General features: G+C 39.1%; 3 protein-coding genes across 5 annotated transcripts; 2 read left to right on the top strand and 1 right to left on the bottom strand.

Annotated features, from left to right (window-relative positions):
- LOC117574339 (tyrosine aminotransferase) lies at nt 1-6,335 on the top strand. Its single transcript, XM_034258163.2, has 4 exons — nt 1-638; nt 3,208-3,722; nt 5,519-5,812; nt 5,876-6,335. Exons 1-4 carry the CDS (start codon nt 326-328, stop codon nt 6,221-6,223), a joined length of 1,470 nt encoding a protein of 489 aa, XP_034114054.1. The 5' UTR covers nt 1-325; the 3' UTR covers nt 6,224-6,335.
- A 386-nt stretch (nt 6,336-6,721) lies between these two features.
- Nucleotides 6,722-7,663, bottom strand: LOC117574349 (plasminogen receptor (KT)). Its single transcript, XM_034258174.2, has 3 exons — nt 7,461-7,663; nt 7,135-7,375; nt 6,722-7,065 (listed from the first exon to the last, which is right to left on the bottom strand). The coding sequence occupies exons 1-3, from the start codon at nt 7,548-7,550 to the stop codon at nt 6,932-6,934; spliced, it is 465 nt and encodes a 154-aa protein (XP_034114065.1). The 5' UTR covers nt 7,551-7,663; the 3' UTR covers nt 6,722-6,931.
- An 839-nt stretch (nt 7,664-8,502) lies between these two features.
- Nucleotides 8,503-18,610, top strand: LOC117573784 (sodium leak channel NALCN). Of its 3 annotated transcripts, none has more exons than XM_052004344.1 (17): nt 8,503-8,687; nt 9,927-10,398; nt 10,959-11,530; nt 11,599-11,711; nt 11,928-12,038; nt 12,111-12,254; nt 12,575-14,107; nt 14,172-14,297; nt 14,366-14,731; nt 15,150-15,900; nt 15,971-16,270; nt 16,336-16,530; nt 16,677-16,863; nt 16,928-17,182; nt 17,259-17,532; nt 17,595-17,757; nt 17,822-18,610. In XM_052004344.1, the coding sequence occupies exons 2-17, from the start codon at nt 9,972-9,974 to the stop codon at nt 18,608-18,610; spliced, it is 6,306 nt and encodes a 2,101-aa protein (XP_051860304.1). In that variant the 5' UTR covers nt 8,503-8,687; nt 9,927-9,971. The 3 variants fall into 3 exon arrangements, with proteins under 3 accessions (XP_051860304.1, XP_034113100.1, XP_034113085.1); XM_034257209.2 differs by having other exon boundaries at nt 8,503-8,711; nt 14,393-14,731; XM_034257194.2 differs by having other exon boundaries at nt 8,503-8,711.
- The last annotated feature ends 551 nt before the right edge of the window (nt 18,611-19,161 follow it).

The raw sequence follows: 19,161 nt of genomic DNA, 5'->3' as shown, positions 1-19,161 counted from the left end.
TCAGCCAAGTAAATCAGTGTTGCTTTAGCCAAGAATTCGCCGCGACCTAATTCGCCGTGATCGTCACTTCGCCAAACGTTCGTCCAAACAGCGCATTAGCCAACCGATTGAATTTCTAATGCTGGTCTGGAATGAAAAACAGGATACAAACTTTACCTTCATTTGAGTTGTGCGCATCGGAAACGTGAAACGAGCAATCTCACTTGCCGCATTGGATTTCAACTACGAATTGGCTTTATTCCTCTCTTCTTGTGTTTTTTTTTTGTTGTTTTGTCTGTTGTTGTTTTGATTTGTGATTAAAAAACATACCGCCTGCCTGGTGATAATGCCCAGCAGTGTCGCAAACGAAGGCTACAAGTATCAGAGCAGCATCGGCAGCCGTAATACTTCAAGTGGATCCCCACCGGTAGTTCCTAATGTCGATGTCGATGTCGTGGATGAATCGATCGCTCAACTTCAGTTGGATACCCACCACGCCCACAATCAAGATGCTGTTGTTGTCTCCAACAAGCTTCGAAGTGCCTGGAAGGTGAAGGGCTCGTCACTTTCCCTTAATACGCACAATCGCATCCGAAATATTGTTGAGGCACTCAAAATTAAACCGAATCCACTAAAGCCCATGATTCCCCTTTCCATAGGTGCGTAAGTAGTCAGCAGTCACCACACAAAAAACACGAACATTATTGTTTTTATGTTATAAACATGAAATTTCGAATAGAAATAGTGAAATTTGTGAAACAAGCAAGTGATTATCTCAACAAGTGTATGTGAACAAGTGAATACCGATGAGTTGCATTTGGTACTGATATGTATATTTTTTGAAGAATCATTTTTTCCGAAATGGTACATTTTCACTAGTGCTCTTACTTAGTTGATAAAGTTTTTTTGTGAAGAAAGGCGACGCACTTTAATTTAAAAAACAATTTTGTAATGAAATATGTTTTGCAAAAAAACAATTTGTAACATAATTATAGCACTCTTAGATGCTTATTGGTACAATTTCATCGCAATACATTCGAATTTTGGAAAGTTTTGCGGTTTCCTGTTTTTCCACCAAAACAACAAAAGGAATCTGCCAATATCAAACTACATATAACTGTATTTATTTATTTTTTAACGTTATAAAACTTAACGATAATATAAAGTTTAGCGATACCTGCAAATTGCGAGTTTCTAATAAATTTATGCAATACTGCCAGATGGACCGACCACTATTTGTATTAAATTAAGAGAATGCGAGATCTGGACAGTTGTTGTTACATATTAATTTTGTTATTGTTATTGTTATTCTCAATGTGCGCGCGCGTTTTTGATGCATTTGCATAAAATGTAGTCTCACCTGTTCCGAGAAAAACAACAAACAAGATCAAGAATCAAATTGATTTCGTATAATAGTCACTTGCTTATCATCGACCCAGCGATAGACGGGAACTTTTTTAACGAATGGGTTAAACGAGTTTAGAGATATTATAGCAGATCATAATGAATTTTTGAGGATAACACTAAAGTTGAAAACAGCCTTAACATATCGATATACAAAGTAGTTTTAAGCCACATTTATTTATATAGAATTTAGCTTGAGATAGATGAGAGAGTTTGCATGAAATGCTTTGGCAGTGTTGCCAAGTCGAAATTATTTGGTATTTATTTGATTGAATCTCAAAAATGCGCAATTCATTTAACAAAGATCTTAATTTATATATTATTTTTTTATTTTTCAATTTGTGTTAATCCGATCTTTGTATAAAATGGGCGTATGTTTTGATTTGCATCTGTCAACCTAATGGTAAATGGTTATTACAAATAACTTAGAATTAAAGATGCAATAAAAGCTTTAGATATTAAACTTGGTACAAATATTAATGTAGATTTGAAATGTCATCGTTTTGACAGAAAAGAAATCTATAGAATCATGAGTAAGAATTTTATAGTAGCAAGTGCAATTTGTGTTAATCCGTTCTTTGTATAAAACGGACGCGTTTTTGGATTTGCATCTCTCAACCAAATTAGAAATAACTTAGAATTAAAGATGCAATAAAAGCGATGAATATTAAATTTGGTACAAATATTAATGTAGATTTGATATGTCATCGTTTTGACAGAAAATAAATCTATAGAATCATGAGTAAGAATTTTATAGTAGCAAGTGCAATTTGTGTTAATCCGTTCTTTGTGTAAAACGGGCGTGTTTTAGGATTTGCATCTGTCAACCTAATTAGAAATAATACTTGGAATGAAAGATACAATAAAAGCTATAGGTATTAAACTTGGTACAAATCCGTTCTTTGTATAAAACGGGCGTGTTTTAGGATTTGCATCTGTCAACCTAATTAGAAATAACACTTAGAATGAAAAATACAATAAAATCTAATAGGTATTAAACTTGGTACAAATGTAGATTTGAAATGTCATCGTTTTGAAAAAATAATCTATAGTAGCAAGTGCAATTTGTGTTAATCCGTTCTTTGTATAATACAGGCGTGTTTTAGGATTTGCATCTCTCAACCTAATTACAAATAATACTTAGAATGAAAGATACAATAAAAGCTATAGATATTAAATTTGGTACAAATCCGTTCTTTGTATAAAACAGGCGTGTTTTAGGATTTGCATCTCTCAACCTAATTACAAATAATACTTAGAATGAAAGATACAATAAAAGCTATAGGTATTAAACTTGATACAAATATTAATGTAGATTTGAAATGTCCTCGTTTTGAAAGAAAAGAAATTTATAGAATCATGAGTAGCAATTTTATAGTAGCAAGTGCAATTTGTGTTAATCCGTTCTTTGTGTAAAACGGGCGTGTTTTAGGATTTGCATCTGCCAACCTAATTAGAAATAACACTTAGAATGAAATATACAATAAAAGCTGTATATATTATACTTGGTTCAAATGTAGATTTTAAATGTCATCGTTTTGAAAGAAAAATAAAAATGGAAATCCGTACACGATTAAATACTTAGACACTATGCATAAGAGTAACAATTTTATAGTTGCAAGTGCAACGAAGATGTTTTATTCTGAAGTTTGAACGCTAATGGTATATTTTCTTATAATTATATTTTATAATGTTCATATATAATATATCAATTTAACTGCCACAAATCTTTTCCTTCTGTATTCTACCAAAAAGAGTTTGTCTCAGTCGAACTCTGCGGTTTTCGAAATCCCTTTTACTGAAGCAACCTTACGCTAATTGCAGGAGATCCCACTATCTTTGGTAACCTGAAGGCCGCCGATGAAACCATGAAGGCCGTACTAAAATCTGTAGAGAGCGGCAAATTTAATGGATACGCTCATACGCAGGGTCACGAGGCTTCACGTGTTGCAGTGGCCAAGTATAGTGCACATCAGCGGATTGATGGAGATATCGATCCCAATGATGTTGTGCTTTGCAGCGGCTGTTCAGCTGCTTTGGAGTATTGCATCTTAGCTCTTGCAGATCGTGGCCAAAATGTTTTAGTACCGCGGCCAGGATTCTGTTTGTATCACACTCTCACCGAGGGATTGGGCATTGAGGTGCGCTATTATGATCTTTTGCCTGAACTGGAATGGCGTGCTGATCTCAAACAGCTGGAGAGCCTGATTGATGAGAACACTGCAGCACTGTTGATCAACAATCCAAGTAATCCGTGTGGTAGTGTTTTCGATAAAGAACATCTGATGCAACTCGTCGATATTTGTGAGCGTCACTACCTTCCAATTATTGCTGATGAGGTGAGTGAATAGTCAGGCCAACTACCATATTTGGCTATGAAGTCGGAAGACTAGTGTAAATGCGGCTGTAAATATCAAAAAGTTTGGCTTCTGTTTGAACCCAAATTTTAACCAAGTTTCGATACCATTGACCAGATAGATTATTTAAATAATTCAGTTCTTAATCAGGTTCAATTACATAAAAATTTCGGCTCACAGCCTAACAGCACTCATCCCTACAGTTCTGAGCGCTAGTTCGTTGCTGGTGAAATAAGCGCTTACCAGGAGCCACTCACTACTTACAAAGTGGCGTCTAGCCATGCGTTTCTTAATTTCCGTTTTTGTATGAAATGTCCGCAAATAGGGTCAATCGCCACCGCCTCGATTACCACGAACTAGTGAAATAGTGCAACATATTAGGGTCAGTAAAATAAGTGCTTACATTAGACCCCATGGAACGGCCGGTAAAATAAGTGCTTACATGGGACCCCATTGAAGGGTCAGTAAAATAAGTGCTTACATCGGACCCCATTGAAGAGTCGGCCATTATAAATTAAAAAACATTTACATTTACAATTACAATTACAGTTTTTGTTTAATTTTATTTTTTCTTTATTTTATTAATAATACTTTTATTACTTTAAGGCACCTTGAGTTTTAAAATATCGTTTTTTTTTTTTTTGGAGCTGCAAGGCCTTTCTCAACTGGTCCTCAGTTATTGAATCTGGAAATAAAAAGGATTCAAAAAGTTTTAATAGATTGAAGTGGATAATGATTATTAAATAATTATCTTTTAAAATACTCACCGATCATAACACCAAAGAAATTGTCTTCTTTTTTTGGGCCGCATTCCCCTGTCATTATTTCCATAACGTAGATTTTCTGTCATAATTTCCACTTCCTCTTCTTTAGGCACATTGTCGCTTTCCACTGTAGAACTATGCATTATACTAACTGCTTGATATTCTTTTATTATCTGTTTATTTAATATTTTACACATTAAACATATAATGCATACATAAATTATTTTTTAAGTAACTCACCTAATAATTGATCGCGGATGCTTGCAATAATTTCATCATCTAGGAAACACAGTTGTGTTTGAGTAAAAGAGTTGCACAAAATAAAACAAAGACGCGTAAACAAACAGCGATGTAAAGCATAATCGAAGTTTTCTCTTTAAACTTGTGTATACTTTTTCCACAAAATAACAAAAACAAAAGCGATGCTTGCCGTTATTTTGTACTTATGCTTTAATGCGCATATATTTATTAACTAGGTGGTTCGACGTTCGATTACTATAGGGTTAATCTAGTAAGTACCCATGTAGTGATCGACGAGGTAAGCGCTTATCCAGCGCCAATCGCAAACTCGAGTCGACTCGGTGGTTCGACGTTCGATTACTATAGGGTCACTTTAGTAAGTACCCATGTAGTGATCGGCGAGGTAAGCACTTACCCAGGGCAATCGACACCTCCAGAACTGCAGGGATGTAACTACTTACATTTGTAATAAATTCGTTATACGTCGACAATTATTTAATAATTAACAAATTAACAGCTTCTCGTGCAAAATTTATGTATAGTTGTCAACTCTAATTTTATATCGATCTAAATTGCCTTCGGTAAATGTTATATATTTTGGTATATTAATTCGGTGTATTTTAAAATAATTCTCTAATAATACATTTATCAATATACGAAATATTATTATTATTATTTTTTTGTATATTAATTTGGTACATTTTTGAAAACAAGATTCCCATTTGGATTGCATAGTGCTTAAATCACATATAATAATTTTCTCTTCTTCTGCAGATCTATGAGCACTTCGTCTTTCCAGGCTCACATCACGTCGCAGTTAGTAACTTGACACGTGAAGTGCCAGTGTTGTCCTGTGGTGGTCTGACCAAGCGTTTTTTGGTGCCCGGTTGGCGTATGGGCTGGATTATAGTGCACGATCAGCATAAGCGACTGGGGAACGCACTGACGGGTCTCAAGAATATGTGTGGTCGAATCCTTGGCTCCAATACGATCATTCAGGGCGCATTGCCTGATATTTTAACCAAGACACCGCAGAGCTACTTTGACGGAGTAATTGATGTGCTTCACGTGAGTTCTCTATTTGTGAATATCATGATTGTTTCTGGTTAATTTGAGTTTGGTTTTTCGCAGTCGAATGCCCAATTGGCATACAAATTGTTGAAGCAAGTGCGCGGTATTAACCCGATAATGCCAAACGGAGCGATGTACATGATGATTGGGGTCTGCATTGAACGTTTTCCGGAATTCAAGGACGACACACATTTTGTACAGGAGCTGGTTAACGAGCAGAGCGTCTTTTGTCTTCCTGGCAGCTGTTTCGAGTATCCGGGTTATGTGCGCATTGTTCTTACGGTACCATCGACTATGATCGAGGAAGCTTGCGTCCGAATCGCTGAGTTCTGTGAGGCTCACTTTAAAAAGGAGAGTCGGGCTCTCATCGAGCATAACTTACTGGATGACGCACATGTCGACTATTGACTTGAGTTGATCGTACCTTGCATTTTTATATACAAATATCAATAACTGGGCGCATTTTTTGGTTATGCGACAATTACTTTTTTATACCCCATACATAAATACATACATAGCCGAATAATTACTTATCTCTTTTTGATCTTATCCCTTTTTGAAGGTAAGTCGAACCTCATGCTTTCTCTCTCTTTCCCTGGTTTTCAAATGCATATTTCTATCTGAACCAAGATCACAACTTAATTTTGCGTTTCGAAATAATGATTTAGACATATGTAGGATGTGCTGCCAGAAACTTGATTTCTGCTATGAATTACAGGACTTTCATTTTGATATTTCAGGTATACTGTGTTAGGTGATTCCATTAACTTTTACCTTCGGCCACACTACACATTGCGATTGGTGTCTTTATGGATAACATGATATTATATGTAATTAATTAATTATGTATAGTCTACTACCGAAAACCCCTCAAACTATTTGTTGGCGAAAGAGAGAATTAATGCATCGATTTTGGACTTATATATTAAAAAAATTGAGTTACATTCTTAACGGAATTATTGTTGAGCATCAAATTGTTACACAAGCGAAGTACACTCGTAATAGCAATATAAATATACGAGTTAATATAAATTTGTTGAAACACTTGTACATATGGAGTACAATTATGTTAATATTGAGTCAGGCAGGCAGACAGACCAACCGTGAGGTCGGTGTCTACATGTGATGCGGATGCATCTTCTTTTCCATCTCAACTTCAACGCGAGCTTCATCAATGCTAGAGACAGTGGGAAGTCCACCTGGCCAATGCAGCAATTCTTCTTCATGTTCCATTATCATATTTGCTTCAGCTGAATAGAAAAAAAACAAACAAAGAAAAAAATGAAGTGATAGCAAACAAGATGATTGATATTACTCACCCTGAATGCGATGTAGCTTACTGCCATAAGCCCAGTCAGTGTAGTAGCCCATCACAAAGGTAAGCGGCAGCAGAGGCGCCAATGCTGAGGCTCGTTTCACCCGTTGGTAGTAGCTGGCACAGCCGTATAAGGCGCTTAAGTAGAAGCCACTCAGCCAGTAGAAGAGCTCCCTATGCTGGGCAATGGCCAGCGCCTGTTCCCGCTGCTTGATCTGGTAGTGCATTTGTATCCAGCGTTCCATCTGTGTTCAATATATGAGTACATGCATACATTACTGGGTTATTGTCTCGAATAGGTTACGTAAAATTCTCATATACAGGACTTGCCTTTAGCTCTTGGCATTTGCGGTAGACAGCATCGTCACCATCGGAATAGCCTGGGCCTGTGGATTTCTTACACGAGGCCGTGGCGCCCATTTTTTACTTTTTTGTTTACTGAAAACTCACGTTCTACTTGTATACAGTACAATGGACTCGTCTCTGTTGTCCCGTTTCATGTTGTCATTCATCGACCCATTGCATGCGTTCGCGAATGCGCAGACTCCGGACAGTGTTGCTAACTCTGCTTCTTCTTCATTTATGCCAGGATGAGCCTGTGCAAAATTTGCCATAAACAGCTAGATTCCTTAGCTGAACTTTTCCTAGCTAAACTTTATTTTAAGTGCTTTCTCAATACTGGAAGGTAATACTAAATAAATATACGCATGTGTATTTTCGCTGAAAAGTTCAAGTAATGCTTATGTTTTACTTTAAGTTGGATAATTTTTAGTTAAAAATGCTTAAAGTGAAAATAAAGTAAACTAAATGATCAACCTACGTAATTTTTCCTATTATTTCAAATCAAAACATTACACATAAATATGTATTTTTATATTATATGTTAATATGAATTAATTGTATAAAATACAAATCATGCAATTTATTAAAAAAGCTCAAATGGTTAACTGACTCCTATCTAAATGTCAATACAGATTTGTTTCGTTATTATTATTAATTATAATTATTTATACAATTTTTTACTTAATAAAATTTAATAAATGTTCTCCGGAGCATGTGAAATCAAAAAGTCTTAAAATATACAATGATTATTTTTTTAATTTAGAAAAAAATGATAATGGATTAAGCAAAACTTCAAATTACAATTACTTGCTAATTCCGCAGATTTCGCAGATTCTTCTATGATTAGCTTCCACATTTAAGTAGGTGCTCCAATAAACTCGCTATAATTAATGCAACTTAATAATTTAATTTAGCGAAGAAAAAGCCAAATTAGCATCACTAATCGCCAACTGGGAGGATGGCAAAATTTAAGTGTTGGACAGTTGCTTGATTAAGGTATTGCCTGCCTGTGTGAATGTGCTCGTCTCTGACTCGTTAGTCATTGTATCTTGTTCGCTGTGCTTTTGTTACAATATTTAGAAGCTCTTAAAATGTGCGATTCGAATTCGTAGTTATTGTTAATATTATCAGCGAGTAGCAGCAAATGTATTCAAATATACATATCGAAATTAAGGAATTCGTAAAGTTGGAGCTTTGGCGTACATTGTTGTTTTGGTATTGTCATCTGGAGCATTAAAAGTAAATTCAAGTGGCATATAATTGGGGCAAATTTATCAACACAAGCTCGAAAAACTGTAGTGAAATAAAACAAGGAATACTTCGTAATCCCTCAATGAAAACAAAGGACTTTTTTCCTGCATAAAGATTCATGAATAGTAATAATATTATAAAGTGAAATAAATAAAAAATAAATAATAATATTATAAAGTGAAATAACAAAACTTTTGCTGTTATTTAAGATGATATAAAAATTAATAAAATGTCCTAATCTTCATACATAGTTTTGCATATAGGTGTGTGTGTGTGCATTTTGTTTATGTGTACGTCTATACTGTATACATATACATATACATGCGTATGTATGTATTTGCCGCTCTCGTATTCGGGTCATGAGGGTTGTTCGGTGCAAACTTTTTCGCATCGGCAACTGTTCAAATATAAATATTGACAGAGAATACTTTAACTAATTGTCCCTTTGTTCAATACGTAGGTATAGTATATATAGTAATTGGCAAATGATATATATACATATGAACAAGTCTATACCACCGCTGTCACATCAAAATCTTTGGCATATTTAACATTTGCAATAAAGCAATTATAGCGCAAATGTTTACAAATTTTCGTCGACGAGCAAAAGCACAACCAATAAAAGCTAATTGCAAATCAAAACGCTATTAACATTAAAATTTAATTTAAAATGCATGGTGAAAAAGATGAACTAAATGTACCATTCGATAATATTCAAATAATTCTACTTTCATACACACACTTTAATACCTAAACGTGTTAAGTAGTGTAGTTATTCGATACATACTTTCATGAATTATATAGCACGTTTTCATGAAATAGTAATAACAAATGCCATACAACATCAAATGTACCAATTGTGGCAACCGTGCTATCCACGATCACATTACATATGTTCCGAATTCTGTTCTCTTTCGAGAACACATAAGAATAATAAATGCACAAAATAAACATTTACACAAATATTAACAAATATGTATATTAATTAAAGTACACACAAATGGAAACAAAACACGCACCAGCTTAGGTACAAATTTGCAGCAAACGTACCAGATTGGGTACATTTTGTTGCACACGTGTTTACATGATTGAAGATGAAAGTATCAATCGCGACTATCTTGCATGTGGAGTACATGCACCTACATAAATACTTGAGGGTACAAATGCAAACATGTAATTCGAATTTGTTTCTCTCGAACCCAGCGACAATTAACTACGGCCCAGCTAGGACCAGTATGCGCTGCATGAATGATTGACCGCTTACAGATTCGACGCTTGGGTGCAGCTGCAAGAAATAAACGCACGGGAGGTGGCGTTAATTTTCACTCGGCCAGTGGGATAACGACGCCAGCGACGGCAAGCACCAGCTCCTCCAGTGGCAACAGCTTGACACCGCAACAGCAGCATCAGCATTCATTATCGCTATCAAATCCTCATCAAAATCAAAATCAGCACGCTCATCTGCGAAGCTCGCAGCAGCAGCAGCAACAGCAGCAGCTAGCTAGCCATTTCAACTTCAATCCATCGCCGGGAAGCAGTCCTGGCAACGGATTGGGGACACGACAAGATGCGGCTAGCACGCTTAACAGTCCAACGGCAAACATTGTGAACTCAGGCAGCGGCAGTGGTGGCGGCAGCAGCAGCACCGCTTTCGGAATGCAGCAGACGGTTGGAGGTACAACACTAAACTACACTACATTATATGATATGTACTTAACCTACATATATCATATTTTAGCTAGATCATATTTGTTTTACTCTTTATGTTCACTTTTTAGAGCAATACATCGCATGTCAATCTGGTTTATTTAGTGTTCAATCATTTATCTACAAATTTAGTTGATGTTGGAATTTAAAAAATATTTTCTTTTCTATATTACATTCTTTATTAAATTAAATTTCTTTATGTTGACTTCTTAGAAAGAATACATAGAATTTTAATCTGGTCGATCTATTTTCCATTTTCATAAATATCTATTTAAAAATATAGTTGATTTTGGAATAAACAAAATAAATCAGCATTATATTATTTATTATATTATTATATATTATATTATTTCTAAATACTCCCCTAAGATTCACATTTAATTTGTGCTCCATACATTGTTTTTCTTCAGACAAAGATATCTCCAAATTAGCCGGTACTCTTTTTTTTGCGATTTTAACCATTGAATTTTAAAATGACGTTTTTTAGTATTATACAATAAGTATAATAAAAATGCTTTGTGCTTGCAGGTCTAGTTGGTGGGACAACATCGAACGCAGTGGGAGCAGTTGGTCCGACGATCGTCAACAATGCGGCTCACAACAATGGAGCAGGCGCCACGGTCTGCCCTGTGGGCGGCGTTGGGGGCGGAGGCCTCAATCTGCTGGGCGGCATTGGTGGCCTGGGCGGTGGGGCAGCCACAGCTGGCATGGGGATCTGTGGCGGCATCAGCAGCACTGTGGGCAGCGCTGCCATTACGGGTGTGCCGCCCATTGGACTGGGCATTGCGACGGGAATTGGCAATAAAATAATGTTGGGTCGCAAGCAGAGCCTCAAGGGTGGCGAGCCCTTTTTGGCCGACTACGGACCGGAGGAATCGCTGAACGAAAGTGCCGACATCGAGTGGGTCAACAAGCTGTGGGTGCGTCGTCTGATGCGTTTGTGTGCCTTGGTCTCGCTGGCATCCGTTTCACTCAACACACCGAAGACATTCGAGCGGTATCCGTCGCTGCAGTACATCACATTCGTGTCGGACACAGCTGTCACAGTTCTCTTCACAGCCGAGATGATTGCCAAAATGCACATTCGGGGCGTTCTGCATGTGAGTCAACGATCTCGATCGATTTGTTTGCCAATAGTATGAAACTGTGTGTATTGTATGCTTTGCAGGGTGAAGTGCCATATCTTAAGGATCATTGGTGTCAGTTCGATGCTTCCATGGTCAGCTTTCTGTGGGTCTCCATCATACTGCAAATCTTTGAAGTTCTTGAAATTGTGGCAAAGTAAGTTGAAGAGAAGCAAACACGAGATTTTTTAGTATTAAATGGAAACTTTTATTCACATTTTATGAAATGAGAAGAATTTGTAATAAAGTGTTTATCGACGAATGTATAACTGGAAGATCACGATTGTGAAGAAAATTCTTTTATATTTCGTGAATGTTTTATTTAATTTACATTTACATATTTCGATGTCACACATGTACTTTTCTTTTCCAGATTCTCGTATCTATCTATAATGCGGGCCCCTCGACCACTAATTATGATACGCTTTCTGAGAGTTTTCCTTAAATTTAGTATGCCCAAGAGTCGCATCAATCAAATTTTCAAGTAAATATCCACTATGTTTGGCAAACGAACAACCACGAATCCTTATCATTATTTTGTTCTTCCAATTTTCAGACGATCGAGTCAGCAAATTTACAATGTGACGCTATTCTTTTTATTCTTCATGTCATTGTATGGACTGCTGGGAGTGCAGTTCTTTGGCGAGCTGAAAAATCACTGTGTGATGAACAATACGGAGTACGATATACTGGGCAGACCGTAAGTAATACCACCAACATATCAGGTCTGCAATCGAAAACAAATCTGAAATCGAAAACATATGTGGATACGAATTCTGTTTATTTATGAGTTTTAGCTTAAATGTAGTAGAGAAATCACCCTTTAAATACAAATATATCCGAAGGCTTCTTAATCCTTATATACTGCACTATAAATTGTCCGATTTCGATTCTTGTATATTTGATACCGTAAATATATCAATCGCTGTGTATTGCATGACATCCCTGCAATGACAAAATCTTGTTATCTATATAATTTACATATATATATTAAAATCAATACGTCCTGTTTATTGACAGAGTACTAACGATCAACTCGCTGGCCATACCAGACACATTCTGTTCGATGGATCCTGACTCGGGTTATCAGTGTTCGCCAGGCATGCGGTGTATGAAGATGGACTTCCTGAGCAGCTACGTGATTGGCTTTAATGGGTTCGAGGACATTGCCACAAGTATTTTCACCGTTTATCAGGCCGCATCACAAGAGGGCTGGGTTTTCATAATGTACCGAGCTATCGATTCGCTACCCGCTTGGCGAGCAGCTTTCTACTTCAGCACAATGATATTCTTCCTCGCCTGGCTGGTGAAGAACGTTTTCATAGCCGTGATCACGGAGACATTCAACGAGATACGCGTGCAGTTCCAGCAGATGTGGGGAGCCCGGGGACACATACAAAAGACCGCTGCCTCGCAGATACTTAGCGGCAACGATTCCGGCTGGCGACTGGTCACCATCGATGACAATAAACACGGCGGATTGGCGCCCGAGACGTGTCATGCCATTCTTCGATCTCCGTACTTTCGGATGCTCGTCATGACCGTGATTCTGGCCAACGGCATTGTGACTGCCACGATGGCCTTCAAGCATGATGGACGACCACGTCACATATTCTACGAGAGATACTACTACATTGAGGTGGCATTCACATGCCTGCTCGATCTGGAAACGCTGTTCAAGATCTACTGTCTAGGGTGGCGCGGTTACTATAAGCATTCGATACACAAATTTGAATTGTTGCTGGCCGCTGGCACCACGCTGCATATAGTTCCCATTTTCTATTTGTCAGGATTGACGTATTTCCAAGTGTTGCGGGTGGTGCGACTGATTAAGGCATCGCCAATGCTGGAGGGCTTTGTCTACAAGATCTTTGGGCCTGGCAAAAAACTTGGTTCGCTGATTATATTCACTATGTGTTTGCTGATCATTAGCTCGAGCATTTCAATGCAATTGTTTTGCTTCCTCTGCGATTTCACCAAGTTCGAATCGTTCCCCGAAGCCTTCATGAGCATGTTCCAGATTCTCACGCAAGAGGCGTGGGTAGAGGTCATGGACGAGACAATGATACGAACGAGTAAAACCCTGACGCCATTGGTTGCCGTCTATTTCATACTTTACCATCTGTTTGTCACACTCATCGTGCTCAGTCTTTTCGTGGCGGTTATTTTGGATAACTTGGAGTTGGACGAGGATATCAAGAAGCTGAAACAGCTCAAGTTTCGTGAGCAAAGTGCTGAAATTAAAGAGACGCTGCCTTTCCGATTGCGCATCTTCGAAAAGTTTCCGGACTCGCCACAAATGACAATACTGCATCGCATCCCAAACGATTTCATGCTCCCCAAGGTACGCGAGAGTTTCATGAAGCACTTTGTCATCGAACTGGAAACCGATGATCCATCAATGGTAGAGAGTTGCAAGCGGCCCATGTCCGAATGCTGGGAGTCCAATGTTGTGTTCCGCAAGCAAAAACCTGTGCGCATTATGAACAAAACCGCCAAGGTGCGAGCTGCTGGCAGTAGCCTACGCAAGTTGGCCATCACTCACATAATTAAGTAAATATCGGATGCACAATGGAATGATTACGTTTCTAATTTGATTTCCAATTCGAAATTACAGCGATAGCAACAATCAACGTCTTATGTTGGGCGACTCAGCCATGTTGCCAGTGGTGGGCACCAAAGGAGGCCTCAAGTCACAGGGCACGATAACGCATTCGAAGCCGTGGCGGGTGGATCAGAAGAAGTAAGTACCCATGTTGCCCATGGGTGGCCCATGATTCGTTTGATGTGTTGTGCGCTACAAATTCACAGATTTGGATCACGCTCCATACGTCGCAGCGTACGTTCTGGCTCGATCAAGCTGAAGCAGACCTATGAGCATCTCATGGAGAACGGTGACATTGCGGCCGCTCCGCGCGCCAATTCTGGTCGGGCTCGGCCTCACGACTTGGACATCAAGCTGCTGCAGGCGAAACGGCAACAGGCCGAGATGCGACGCAATCAGCGGGAGGAGGACCTAAGAGAGAATCATCCGTTCTTTGACACACCGCTGTTCCTGGTGCCGCGCGAGAGTCGCTTTCGCAAGATATGCCAAAAGATCGTGCATGCCCGATACGATGCGAGGCTTAAAGATCCACTGACAGGGAAGGAGCGCAAAGTGCAGTACAAGAGTTTGCAGTAAGTTGCTAATGCCATGGGTTGACTGAATAACGAATTCGTCTACAGTAAAATGTCGATAAGTGCAGCTAAAATTCACATAGTTTTGGGATGACTTTTAGTTAATTACTAAGCATTTATCTGACAAAATACGCACTTATGTGAGCTATCTGAAAGTACAAACAAGTAACGTAAACAATCTACATACTACGACTTTAAGTAATTGTCTTCCTTGTGCACTTAAATGTCTTCAATGCGCAACAACATGAGAATATTCAAAAGGTGCACTTAAGTGCAATGCAGTTAAGGTATCAAAATGTACAATCGGTGAATTTAACGAAATTATACTGTATCATCGTTACATTTGGCTATTGATAACAAAGAATTACACTATGAATAGCTATTTTAATATTATTTTTATTTAATTTGCACTTTTTAGCAACTTTCTTGGTTTGGTCACCTATCTGGACTGGGTGATGATCTTTGCCACCACACTTTCATGCATATCCATGATGTTCGAGACACCCAGTTATCGTCTAATGGATCATCCCACACTTCAAATAGCCGAATATGGATTCGTCATATTTATGAGCCTGGAGCTCGCGCTCAAAATTCTCGCCGATGGATTGTTCTTTACGCCCAAGGCTTACATTAAGGATGTAGCTGCCGCATTGGATGTATTCATTTATGTGGTGTCCACGTCGTTTCTTTGCTGGATGCCACACAATATACCCACAAATTCGGCCGCTCAACTGTTGATGATTCTACGCTGCGTCCGACCTCTGAGAATCTTCACGCTGGTGCCGCATATGAGAAAAGTTGTCTATGAACTGTGCCGAGGCTTCAAAGAGATCTTATTGGTATCCACTCTGCTCATTCTACTGATGTTCATATTTGCCAGCTATGGGGTGCAATTGTATGGTGGACGTTTGGCGCGTTGCAATGATCCGACGATACTGCGGCGAGAGGATTGTGTTGGCGTTTTTATGCGACGTGTCTTTGTGACCAAAATGAAGCTGACTCCGGGACCAGATGAGTCGTATCCGGCGATGTTGGTGCCACGCGTCTGGGCGAATCCTCGTCGCTTCAATTTCGACAACATTGGGGATGCGATGTTAACCTTGTTCGAGGTGTTGTCTTTCAAGGGTTGGTTGGATGTTCGCGATGTTCTTATTAAAGTTGTTGGACCGGTAATTCAGAAGAAAATCATTAGCCTAATACCCCGCCTATTCAAATTGATTTGTATCGATCATTTTTTAGATTCATGCTATCTACATCCACATCTACATATTCTTGGGTTGCATGATTGGTTTAACCCTCTTTGTGGGTGTTGTTATCGCAAACTACTCGGAGAACAAAGGCACAGCGCTGTTAACTGTTGACCAGAGGCGATGGTGTGACTTGAAGAAGCGTCTCAAGATCGCTCAGCCTCTGCATTTGCCACCGCGACCAGATGGTCGAAAGATTCGTGCCTTTACCTACGACATTACGCAGCACATTATCTTCAAGCGTGTCATTGCTGTGGTCGTCTTGATCAACAGTATGTTGTTATCTATAACAGTGAGTTCACAGCAAAAAATATAGCCAGCCCTTAATTAAATCTAACCCGAACTCGCTATTTGCAGTGGATTAAAGGAGAGGTGCACACGGAGCGTTTGGTTATTGTTAGCGCCGTGCTCACCTTTGTGTTTGTTGTTGAAGTTGTGATGAAGAACATTGCCTTCACACCTCGGGGCTACTGGCAGTCCAGGCGCAATCGCTACGATCTGCTTGTAACGGTTGCTGGCGTCATCTGGATCATATTGCAGACAATTCTCAGGGTAAGTCGCTATATGTTAGTGTATTTTATTAAATCGCAAGAAAAGTACAATGCAATACAATATTTCTAATACTAATGATAATAATAATCTTATTTTCTTTCTTATTCTCTTTCATCTGATCTTTTATGATTATTATTTCCTTTTAGAATGATTTGTCATACTTTTTTGGTTTTATGGTAGTTATCCTGCGTTTCTTTACTATAACTGGTAAACATACAACGTTGAAAATGCTGATGCTAACGGTTGGTGTCTCAGTGTGCAAATCTTTCTTCATCATTTTCGGAATGTTTCTCTTGGTCTTCTTCTACGCGCTGGCTGGGACAATATTATTTGGTATGTACCCTATACTGAGTGAGGTATCTGTAGAGTATTCGCTAATGAGGATTGGTTGTTCCAGGTACTGTAAAGTATGGAGAAGGTATTGGACGGCGAGCGAACTTTGGATCCCCGGTGACTGGCGTCGCAATGTTATTTCGGATCGTTACCGGCGAGGATTGGAATAAAATCATGCACGATTGTATGGTTCAGCCACCATATTGTACGCTTGGTGGGAATTACTGGGAAACCGATTGCGGCAATTTCACAGCAAGCTTGATATATTTTTGCACATTTTACGTGATCATCACGTACATTGTACTCAATCTACTTGTGGGTCAGTAACACCAGTCAACTGTTCTACATATGTATATACGAGTCGTACATTCAATAATTTTTCATCTTATTTGCAGCTATTATCATGGAGAACTTTTCATTATTCTACTCAAATGAAGAGGATGCCCTGTTGTCCTATGCAGACATACGTAACTTTCAAAACACCTGGAACATTGTCGATATTCATCAGCGGGGTGTTATTCCTGTGCGTCGGGTGAAGTTCATTTTGCGACTCTTGAAAGGTCGCCTCGAGTGCGATCCGCAAAAGGATCGGTTGTTATTCAAATACATGTGCTATGAACTGGACAAGCTGCATAATGGCGAGGATGTAACATTCCACGATGTTATCAAGTAGGTCGCATAAATACTATTTTATTTGCATACATATCATTCAATTCATTATGGATTTTCAGCATGCTTTCGTATCGATCGGTGGACATTCGAAAAGCATTACAGCTAGAGGAGTTGCTGGCTCGTGAGGAATTCGAATACCTGGTGGAGGAGGAAGTAGCTAAAATGACTATACGTACCTGGCTGGAAGGCTGCCTCAAAAAGATACGTGCACAAAACGCCAGTGTAAGTTGCAATGCAATTTGTACCCTAAATATGCATTCATAATATTTGGCTTGTGTTTTTTTAGAAGCAACAAAACTCATTGATTGCCGGTCTGCGTGCCACGAACGAGCAGTCGGTGATGCGACCGAACGTACAAGAGGATTTGGCACCCAGCGGAGTGCTGGACAAATCAGCGATTAGTACAATAAGTGGTGCGGTTGCCGGCACCTGTCCGCCCACCAGCGATGCCTTCTCGCCCACTTTGAGCTCAACGGAGAACGATGAGAAGGATGCCAATAGCAGTGCCGCGATTGTCTTAACCCATTCCGATGTCCACGCCACCGGGGTGCGTCACGTAATGGCGGTGGGTGGAAAGCGGAGTTATGCCCTCAACCGAAGTGATTCCACCGGCAGCTCGGCGGGACGTAAGTTTTTGGCGCCCACTTCAAGTGATCCGCAGCAGCGATCGACGTTGAGCGATAAGGAGCGATTGCATATTAGCAGTCAACAGCGGAAGAAGAACTCAATGACCACATTGCCACATGTGGCACAATTGGGACAGCTGGGCAAACAGCGCGACACGAACAAGTCATCGACGATTTTCAGTGAAATTGGCCAGTTTCACTATCCGATCATCAATCAAACGGTAGCTGCTACCGCCGCTCTACATGGCTATGGAGATCACCATCAGCATCAGCATCAACACCCGCATCATCATGGCGTCCTCAGCAGTTCCTCGGCCATGATGAGCCAGCTAATTGGTGGCAGTGGCAAACTGCTACCGTTCAATAATCAGGCAAACGCGGTCTATGAGGTCCACGATTGGTGGCAGGAGCAGGTCTTGTGCCCTCAAACTAGCGACGATGAGGTGTAGGATGCAAGGGCTATTTATTATACACATCAGGCATCGAACGGTGGAATATTACTTTCAACACACATAGAAGATCACTAGTTATAGTCAATATACAAATAAAATTAGTCTATTTAGTTAACATACCACGGTAATTGAATAACGTTGCGCAAATTTATATAACAGTCGAAAGTTTCCTATGTACTGTAGTAGTAAGTTATCATGTCAGTCTGTTCTTCCGTCATCGTGTGGATGTTGTCGAACTCCGTGTCGATCTTGCCTTAAGTTGTATGTTATAGTATAGTACAAGTATAGTAAAGAATTTGTTATCTACCGTGGAGGACAAGGAAAGCACTGCCCTCTGTTGCATATACATAGTTCAATATTTATAGTGCCTATGAAGGACAGCTGCTTGTCTTGCAAGGTCGACTACTAGATCGTACATCTTTATTATACTTTGTTTCCATGCAACACGTTCTAAAATATAAAAAAAAATATTACAAATGTGCAATTTTAAATCTTAATTTCTAATTGATTCTATTATATTTCGTCTGTATTCAAACCCAATTGAAAAT

Source organism: Drosophila albomicans, chromosome X, assembly GCF_009650485.2.
Source record: "Drosophila albomicans strain 15112-1751.03 chromosome X, ASM965048v2, whole genome shotgun sequence".
NCBI lineage: Eukaryota > Metazoa > Arthropoda > Insecta > Diptera > Drosophilidae > Drosophila > Drosophila albomicans.
The sequence above is the reverse complement of the archived record's forward strand: the minus strand, read 5'-3'. Positions and strand labels throughout refer to the sequence as shown.